The sequence below is a fragment of the Lipotes vexillifer genome, unplaced genomic scaffold (genome assembly GCF_000442215.2).
Source record: "Lipotes vexillifer unplaced genomic scaffold, Lipotes_vexillifer_v1.1 scaffold1180, whole genome shotgun sequence".
NCBI lineage: Eukaryota > Metazoa > Chordata > Mammalia > Artiodactyla > Lipotidae > Lipotes > Lipotes vexillifer.
This window is the reverse complement of record NW_006771828.1, coordinates 696,389-706,953: the sequence shown is the minus strand read 5'-3', so window position 1 is coordinate 706,953 and position 10,565 is coordinate 696,389. Positions and strand designations below refer to the sequence as shown.

At 39.5% G+C, this 10,565-nt stretch overlaps 1 protein-coding gene across 1 annotated transcript in view; it reads right to left on the bottom strand.

Annotated features, from left to right (window-relative positions):
• The window catches only part of COL19A1 (collagen type XIX alpha 1 chain), a 381,858-nt gene that overhangs the window by 69,505 nt on the left and 301,788 nt on the right, over nt 1-10,565 (bottom strand). Inside the window, exons 20-23 of the mRNA XM_007447208.1 lie at nt 6,931-6,967; nt 5,989-6,024; nt 5,839-5,892; nt 5,101-5,154 (exon numbers count right to left, since the gene is read on the bottom strand). Coding sequence (XP_007447270.1) covers nt 5,101-5,154; nt 5,839-5,892; nt 5,989-6,024; nt 6,931-6,967 — 181 coding nt within the window. The remainder of the gene's footprint in view (nt 1-5,100; nt 5,155-5,838; nt 5,893-5,988; nt 6,025-6,930; nt 6,968-10,565) is intronic.

Below are 10,565 nucleotides of genomic sequence, written 5' to 3'. Positions count from 1 at the left end.
TTTTGGCAAGAAAGGCTTTTTTTTTTTTTTTTTTGCGGTACGTGGGTCTCTCACTGCTGTGGCCTCTCCCGTTTCAGAGCACAGGCTCCGGACGCGCAGGCTTAGCGGCCATGGCTCACGGGTCCAGCCACTCCGTGGCACGTGGGATCCTCCCGGACCGGGGCATGAACCCACGTACCCTGCATCAGCAGGCGGACTCTCAACCACCACACCACCAGGGAAGCCCAAGAAAGGCTCTTTTATTTTATTCTCTATTTTAGCTCTAGCCATTATCACTTAATGTCATTTCTTGGGCATCTTGGGGCTCCACCTGTGCCACCAGCATTTTGTTTTTTTTTGTAAGATCTCTCCATTAGGTATACCTGCAATGGTTCACTAAATGGCTTGGGGGTGCAACAAAAAGATTTGCTTCATGAAGTGAATGTTCAAAGTACCAAGTGACCAAACATGCTGAAAGATGAACCCCTGGAGGCTCAGTCAGGGAGCATGGAGAACAGAGCAAGATGTCATGGGGCTGCTCCCAAGGTGATGGGAAAAGGAGAGATTCTAACAGTTGCATGGAGGGTACTCAAATCATGGCCAGATAGAGATCAGTGTCAAGAAGTGATGGTCAAGCATTTTTCTCGTTTTGCTCAAGTGAGGATTGATAGTAAGGTTTTGGTTCCCAAGATGTCAGAAGGCTAGGGAGATCGTCCAAGGGATACAAAGCTGACATGGGGGAATGGATAGGAAAGTACATTTATTCAATCAAAAAACAGAAGAATACACATTCTTTTCAAGTGCACATGGAACGTTCTCCAGGATAGATCACATGCTAGGCCACAAAACAAGTCTCAACAAATATGAGAACAGAAATTATATCAAGCATTTTTTTCCAACCAAAATAGTATGAAACTAGAGATCAATTACAGGAGATAAAATGGGATAAACACAAAATTGTGGAGACTAAACAACATGTTACTAAAAAACCAATGTGTAAATGAAGAAATCAAGAGGAAATCAGAAAACACCTCAAGACAAATGAAAATGGAAACACAACTTTCCAAAATCTATGGGATACAGCAAAAGTAGTTCTAAGTTTATGGTGGTATAGGCCTAACTCAACAAATAAGACAAAAATCTCAAATAAACAACCTAACCTCCCATGTAAAGGAATTAGAAAAAGAAGAACAAACAAAACTGAAAGTCTGAAGAAGGAAGGAAATGACAAAGATCAGAGAGGAAATATTAAATAAAATAAAGACCCCCCAAAGAGCTATGATTTTTGAAAAGACAAACAAAATTGATAAGCCTTTAGTGAGAGCTCATCAAAAAAAAAAGAGAGAGGACACACATAAACCAAATAAGAAATGAAAGAGGAAAAATGACAACCATTACCACAGAGATGCAAAAAATCATAAAAGAATACTAGTTATATGCCAAAAAAATTGGACAACGTAGAAGAAGTGGGCAAATTTCTAGAAACATAAAACCTTCCAACACTGAATTAGAAAGTAATAGACAATCTGAACAGGCTGGTCACTAGTAGTGAAATTGAATTTGCAATTAAAAAAAAAAACCCTACAGCAAGCAAAAGTCCAGGACTGGAGAGCTTCACAGGTGAATTCTACCAAACATAGTGAAGAGCTAATGCCTTTCCTCCTCAAACTATTCCAAAAAGTTGAAGAGGAGGGAACACTCCCAAATTCATTCTATAGGACCACCATTACTCTGATACCAAAACCAAAGACATTACAAAAAAAAGAAAATTACAGGCCAATATCTCTGATGAATATAGATGCAAAAATCCTCAACAAAATTTTAGCAAACTGAATTCAAGAATTTATAAAAGGGATCATACACCATCATCAAGTGGTATTTATTCCAGGGAAGTAAGGATGGTTCAATATCTGCAAATCAATCTATGTGATGCACCACATTTACAAAAGGAAGGGTAAAAATTATGATAATCTCAAAACATGCAGAAAAAGCAATTCACAAACTTAAACATCCACTCATGATAAATGCTCATCCAAGTTGGTACAGAGGGAACATATCTCAACATCATTAACACCATTTATGACAAACTCAAAGCTAACATCATACTCAGTGGTAAAAAGCTGAAAGCCTTTCCTCTAAAATCAGGAAGAAAACGTGTATGCCCACTCTCACCAGTTCTATTTAACATAGTATTGGAAGTCCTAGCCACAGCAACCAGAAAAGAGAAAGAAATAAAAGGCATCCAACTTGGAAGGAAAGTAGTAAAACTGTCACTATTTGAAGATGCCATGATACTATATATAGAAAGCTGTAAAGTCTCCACCAAAAAACTATTAGATGTAATAAATGAATTCAGTAAAGTTGCAGGATATGAGGTTAATATACAGATATCTGTTGCTTTTCTATACAATAATAATGAAACTATCCAAAAGAGAAAGCAAGAAAATAATCCCGTATAAAATCGAATGAAAAAGAATAAAATACCTAGGAATAAACTTAACCAACAAGGCAAAAAATCTATAGTCTAAAAACTATAAAACACTGATGAAGGAAATTGAAGAAGATATAAAGAAATGGAAAGACCCTGTGTTCATGGATTGAAAGGATTAATACTGCTAAAATGTCATTACAACCCAAAGCAATCTACAGATTTAATGCATTGCCCAATGCATTTTTCACAGAACTAGAATAAATAATCCTAAAATTTATATGGGACCACAAAAGACATCACATTGCCAAAGCAATCTTGAGAAAGAATAACAAAGCTGGAGATATGACACTCTTGGACTTCAGAGTATATTACAAAGCTACAGTAATCAAAACAGTATGGTATGTGCACAAAAACAGGCACATAGCTCAATGGAACCATAGATAGCTCAGAAATAAACCAATTATTGGTCAATTAACCTACGGCAAAGAAAGCAAGAATATACAGTGCAGAAAAGACAATCTCTTCAATATGTGGTGCTGGGAAAACTAGACAGCTACACGTAAAACAATAAGTTAGAACATTTTCTCACACCATATACAAAAATAAACTCAAACTGAATTAAAGACCTAAAGGTAAGACCTGAAACCATAAAACTACTAAAAGAAAAAATAGGCAGAACACTCTTTGACATAAATTGTAGCAATATATTTGGATCCGTTTTCCAAGGCAAAGGGACAAAAGCAAAAATAAACAAATGGGGCCTAACTAAACTTAAAAGCTTTTGCACAGCAAGGGAAACCATTGACAAAATGAAAAGACAATCTACTGAATAGGAGGAAATATTTGCAAATGATATGACTGATAAAGAATTAATATCAAAAACATATAAACAGCTCATAAAACTCAATATTAAGAAAAACAAACAACCTGATTTAAGAAATGGGCAGAAGACCTGAATAGACATTTTTCCAAAGAAGACATACAGATGGACAACAAGCACATGAAAAGATGCTCAACATCATTAATCCTCAGGGAAATGCAAATCGAAACCACAATGAGGTATCACCTCACACCTGTTGGAATGGCTACCATCAAAAATTCTACAAATAATAAGTGTTGGAAAGGACGTGGCAAAAAAGGAACCCTAGTGCACTATTGGTGGGAATGTAAATCGGTGCAGCCACTAGAGAAATCATTATGGAGGTTCCTCAAAAAACTAAAAATAGAGTTACCTAGTGATCCAGCAATCCCATGCTTGGTTATATATTCAAAGGAAATGAAAACAGTAATTCAAAAAATACATGCACCCCAATGTTCTTAGCAGCATTATTTATAGTTGCCAAGATATGGAAGCAACCTAAGTGTCCATCAATAGATGAATGGATAAAGAAGATGTCATATACATACACAATGGAATGCTACTCAGCCATAAGAAAGAATGAAATTCTGCCATTTGCAACAGTGTGGCTGCACCTAGAGGGTACTGTGCTTTATGAAATATGTCAGATGGAGAAAGACAAATATTGTATGTTATCACGTATATGTGGAATCTAAAAAGTAAAACAAATGATTGAACATAACAATATATAACAGACACACAGATATAGAGAACAAACTAGTGGTTACCAGTGGGGGAAAGGGAAGCGGGGAGGAGATAGGGGTGAGGGAATTAAGAAGTGCAAACTACTGTGTATAGAATAAATAGGCAAGTAGGATACATTGTACAACACAGGAAAAATAGCCATTATTTTGTAATAACTTTAAATGGTATATGATCTATAAAAATATTGAATTACCATAATGTACACCTGAAACTAATATAATATTGTAAATCAACTGCTTCAATTAAAAAAAGAAAAAAGTACATTTAAACGGTGTGAGGGTATGTGTGTGTGTGTGTGTGTGTGTGTGTGTGTGTGTGTGTGTGTGTATGTGAGAGAGAGAGACAGAGAGAGAGAGAGACAGAGAGAGAGAGAGACAGAGAGAGAGAGAGAGACAGAGAGAGAGAGAGAGAGAGAGAATTGTGAGCCGAGTAAAGCTAGGTTTAATGCAACCAGAGGACCTTTCTCCAATTGCATTATATAAGTATTTTCAGCCAAAAGACTTGCCCTTTTTGGAGAATGTTGCAAGAAGACAATAACAGAAGCTTTGGAAGTATCTTACTTGGATGGAGAATTGAACCAAAAGCCATTTATAATGATGTATAATGGAAATGCTAACTTGGGTTTCAAAGACTGATTTGTTAGGCTAATACTCAAAAGGACCTCGTATGACTATATGAAGATACTAATGTTCTCAATAGCCCCTGACATTAGGTGTGCTCAGTTTTATTGGTAGAGATGACCCATGCCTTTGGAAAATGTAGTATAACTCAGTCACATGAACAGATCTTGACGTCCTTTAAAACATGCTTTAGGGGGCTTCCCTGGTGGCGCAGTGGTTGAGAGTCTGCCTGCCGATGCAGGGGACACGGGTTCGTGCCCTGGTCTGGGAAGATCCCACATGCCGCGGAGCGGCTGGGCCCATGAGCCATGGCCGCTGAACCTGCGTGTCCGGAGCCTGTGCTCCGCAACGGGAGAGGCCACGACAGTGAGAGGCCCGCGTACTGCAAAACAAGCAAACCAAAAAAACATGCTTTAGTCTCAATTTAATTTCCAAATATCAAAGACACATGCATCTACTATACATACGGTATCTCCTGGTAGTCCTCTGGGTCCCATAGGGCCTGCAGGTCCTTGCTGACCCTAAATAGAAGGTGATATGTACTTTAATTTGATAAAAAGTAGATTGTACCTGAATATATGTAAAACATGGTGTGACCTTTATCTATAGAAAGATCGACTTTCCACCATCCAGCCTCCTCTATATAACACTGAAATGTGCTTTGGGCCTACAAAGATAGTTTCAAGATGTTGTCATTTAAATGAGTCTGTTCTCACCAGTAGGTGAGGCCTGGATAACTTGCCTTACCCACTGGTGGGGGCATATCACACGAATCTCTCCAGCACCTCCCAACAGCTGGTCTTCTTTGGGACGTTCCTGTAGAGTCCTGCATGGGCAACTCAAACACTTCTGGGCTGCATAATTTTGGCTTAGGAAATTGAATCCTGAATCCTGTTCTCTTTGAGAATACAGCTCAGGGTCATAGATGTGGCTCACACTGTTTACTCTTAAAGCTTTTAGGATGCTATTGTGAATATGGTCTGAAAAGAGCTTAAATATCCCACTGTGATCCATAAGGCACAGTTACCACGTATGTAATAAATGCGGCCAATGTGGGGATCGGGGAGATCACCATGGAAACATGATAAAGTCTCTGAGAACAACTGTGATGAAAATGAGTGGTCCATCAGAGTTCCTTGTTTTACACAGAAATGGCTATAACTTCAAAATAATATCTTCATTCATCTCAGTTATTTCTTATATACCTTTAGTCCTGAGCTTCCTATTACACCAGGGGGGCTAGGATCTCCAGGCTCGCCCTAAACATATGGGTGGGAAGGAAAGTGAAATGGTTATTTTAATTTTTCACAATCTCATTACAACAGAGATGCAAGAGAAGGGTGTCAGGGGATTACCTTTATTCCCTGTGATCCTGTTATTCCAGGTTCTCCCTGTAAATGAAAGAAGGACCATAAGTGTAATGTTTAAATATGGCTGGAGAAGAGCATCTCTAACGCTGCAATTCATCTAACTCCCCACTAGCTGACATACAATAAAGGGGAAAATTATGGAAGACATGATGAAGGAGGGTTCATTCTAAAATATGATTTAAAATAATTATTGCTAATACATAAACAATAATTTCCTATTTTTCTTTCTTCTCTGTAACAGTTTTTTTCCCCAATGTCACTTTTGACACTTTAACCATCATGGTCCATTAGCAGTCACTGAGTTCCCTACTTAGGTGACATTGTTATAATTTGCCGCCAGTTCATCTTGTATCTCAAGAGAACTAAAACTGCAGATGAGGGCGAAAAAGAAAGAGTAAAGTTTAAGTTGATATGTCATGGAGATTCTACTTTCAGTTGTATGTATTTAATGGAACAAAAAACACACAAAAATTAAGGTTACACAAAAGAGGACAATATTGGCTATAATGAGTTTGCTTTTCTTATTTTCCATGATTTACCATTGATCTTTTCTTGTATGAGAAATCCAGTTTGTATCATTAACAAAATTTTTGAAAAAAATCTGTATCTTACATATTAATTTTGTATTTTAAATATCCTTAGTGTATACCTTTCATCACGTTCATGTCCAGTCACAAACAGTAATGGGTTAAAGAAAATATACACTACCCAAAGGCAATGTTGAAGTGTCATCACGTGATAACACTTAACAAGGTTTAAAATTTCTCATTTATCAAAATAAAAGAGTCAAAATTCACAGAGGAAAAAGTAAAATGCTCAGGGAGCTGACCTTATCAAATGTATTAGACTCCAAAGTAAATACACTAGACATCAGAGAGAAAGAAAATGAAGTCGAAAACCCAAGACAGTGATAAAACATCTACTTACTCTATCTCCCTTTTCACCTTTTGTAAAGGGTTCCCCCCAGGAAAATGGGTGGAAAACAGAATCATTTATAAACACTTGTAGACATAATCTCTCCAAACCTGGATGTGGGTACATCCTGCAGGCCAAACTCAGACTCCATTGCAAACATGCAGTGATCCAGAATGTCACATTGTCTGCCTATGCAGCTTAGAAGGACCATATGAAAATGAATTTAAAAACTGTTTCATATTTCCAAATGAACAGTAAGTTAATCATTTCAATGTTATTTTGAGAATCCTGAGTGGTTGACAAATTACAATGCGGTCCAAGGCCAAAACTTCCTCTTGCATGGTTCAGATAGAAGATCGTCACACACACACACACATACACACACACATCCAATCAGAGGCAGAATGAATGTGAAGATGCCAGAGTGATCAGTGGAAGGACATTCATTTGAATTTTTCCAGTTACTTAAGTTGGTGCTTAAAAATACAGAGTTTAAATTAGTGTTTAAAAAATGCAAAATCATTATTATTATTATTTATTTTTTTTTTTTGCGGTACGTGGGCCTCTCACTGTTGTGGCCTCTCCCGTTGCGGAGCACAGTCTCCGGACGCGCAGGCTCAGCAGCCATGGCCCACGGGCCCAGCCGCTCCGCGGCATGTGGGATCTTCCCGGACCGGGGCACGAACCCGCGTCCTCCACATCGGCAGGCGGACTCTCAACCACAGTGCCACCAGGGAAGCCCGCAAAATCATTATTTTAAAAATACTTTACTAATTTTCATTTTTCTTTTAATGAAAATGGCTTGAAGCAGTTAATTACTGGGTGAATAACAGTACAAGTCTGTGGAACGGATACTAGTTCTTGTTGGGTCTAGGTATGAAGGTTCTGGGGAGAGACAGAAGCTTTGAAGGAATGCCCCTTATTAAGTAACACTGTCCCTGTTGTCACTGTGTCACTAACACCACAACCCATCCTTCACACACACACACACACACACACACACACACACACACACGGGGAGGCTTCCCCTTATGAACTTCTGTTCTTGAAGGTATGTATCATGATGTCATTTAACCTTCACTACAGGGCTGTGAGGGAGATATTGTCCCATTTCAGGAATGAGGAAAGAGACTCAAAGTTTCTGAGTAACTGAGTTACTTCCCCTAAAACAGCAATCACCCACTGTATGTTCCCTTGTTTATCTTGCCAATAAACTCTGTGAATGTAGAGATATAATTCATCTTGACTATCATAGCATCTCTGGGGTACACTACTGGTGTCGAACAAAAGTTTATTAAATTAGGGAATTTAAAGTTTTACAGATATAACAATAGTAGCTGACATGTATTGAATAAAGCACTTACACCTGTTTTAATCACTTTCTATACACTAACACAGTTACCCTCTTGTGTCAACAGGCTAGGTACGATGAGTACACTCATTTACAGAGCAGGAATCTGAGGCCCAGAGAAATTAAGCCATTTCCTCAAGGTCACAGAATCAGTAAGAGGTCACTGATGATTTAAACCCAGGCAGCCTGACTTCAATCCCAGGCTTTGCTTGCTCAGTCTGTTTGATTTGATTTGAAATGTAATCGATTTATTATTTGAATGGAGTGAATTGACAATAAGATGAATACCACACATTTTTAGTAACTTGGTAATTTTAGTAATTTTCTTTTGCATCTGAAAGTCAAGGGCAAGTGTGAGAACCCCTATGGTAGGTACTGCTGCTCTCAAAGGTCCTCTTAGGGGCTTGACCTTCAGGTCACGATCGGGAGGGGTGTAGTTACTGAACAAGCCTCGTGTCCCGTGACCTGGGGACTGTGGGCCCCCATCTTCTCCCTGACGTTTCCAAGCTCCCTGCAGTTACGTGAGGCCAGGCAGCTAGTTCTGACCGTGAAATGTGTGCAGAAGTGATGAGTGCCGCTTGAAGGAGCCCATTCGTCATCCTCCAGTCCCTCTTCCCTGGCAGTGGTGGCTGAGAAGGTTGCACCTAGCAGATGGTGTAGCTCCCGGGTGCTAATCAGCCTGGTGACTGGTCACTGAGGGTCGTGTGCAGCAGGACACCCACTCCTCCCGACCACGCTGGGCAGGCAGCATGAGCAAGAGAAAACCTTTCTTGGGTTAAAACCATAGGTATTTCAGGGCTAATTTGTTACTAGGCATAACCTACCTACTCTGACTAATATGACCCAGATCTATCCAACATCATTCCATCTCTTATTATTGGATAATTTCTATATATTAGATTAGGGCTTTATATTTTTGCTTTCCAGTCTTAATTCTAAAAATCAATTTGATTTTTAAGATAGGAGACGAAGTTAATTAGATGTGAGCAATGGGCAACATTGCTTTTGTAACTGCTCATTTCTGATTATAGCACATTGCTTATCTAGAACCTCTGTCAAGCCACACTGACTAAAGTAACTGCTTGTAAAAGAAAAAAGAACCCAAATCAGGAGCCTGGTGATCTAGAGACCTGATATTTCGTCCTAGTTCCAATGGCTACCATCTGGGGCAAGTCATTTACATTTTAGAGCCTCTTTTTCCTTATCTATAAAATCCTGGGGTTCAACTAGACGTTATTTCGGCTCTGATGTCTAACCTAGTCATGTTCTAAATTTCCTATAACGGGGAACAAAGTGCCATTTTAAAGTACCATTCAGGCTCCAAATTCAGATTTGGATGAAGACTATTGTTCTGTTTGGGCCTTCTGGTTATTATGCAAAGTTAAGTCCAGATCCTGATCTGTATTAAAGAGGTTGAGATCACAGAGCTAAACTGCTCTGCTAATAATGTGAAATTTGTGTTTTTTCCTGTGGGGGGGTGAGGAGAGAGGCAGGCAAAGCCGTGTAAGGGGTGTGGGATAATTCAGGGATTCAGAGGGAACTGACGAGGAGAAGTACTGAGAGGAAAAGAAGCTGGTTTCTCCTGGGTAAGGTAGATGGGGCTAAAGGTAGTCTCAGGGGGCTGGGTCTTGGTGGCAGGACAGAGAACCACAGGGAAACCCTTAGGAACTGTGACAGCCTCCAGCGCTTGCTACGCAAAGCATGGTCTAGGGACCCACAGCAGGAGCATGGCCTGGGGCTTTGAGAAATACAGCCACTCAGGCTGAAAGCAGCTCTTTTGTCCCTTTCCTGTTTGCCCATTTCTGTTCCCTTCTAAACTTAAAAGAACCTAAATATAAAAATGAGATCACTAAGCGATTGAAACTAACTCCTGACTTGTGCTGTCCTGAAGGCACCCCATGCCTTGTCTAACCTGTTGATTCTTTTCCTAGACGAAAAGAAGTAAGAATGAAGAATTAAGCAGTTAAAATATGACTAACTCTCCTGCAGGCAGATCACGCGGGCAAGTTAACATCTGAAGAGTCAGCCAGTCTGCATGCAATGGAGAAAGATGCAGAACCCAGCCTCCTGCCTCAATGATTCACTGAGATTCTTCCCCCATTTTTCCCTCTAAAAACTGTCATGGCTGAGCAGAATCTTTGGAGTTGGTCTCTTGACACAAGTCCACCATCTTCTCAGATGGCTGGCTTTTCTGATTAAAGCATCTTTCCTTTCTACTGACATTTGCCTCTCGAATTACTGGCTTATGAGCCATCAGCAGCTGAATGTGGGTTCGGTAAAAAGCCCCAGCCAGACC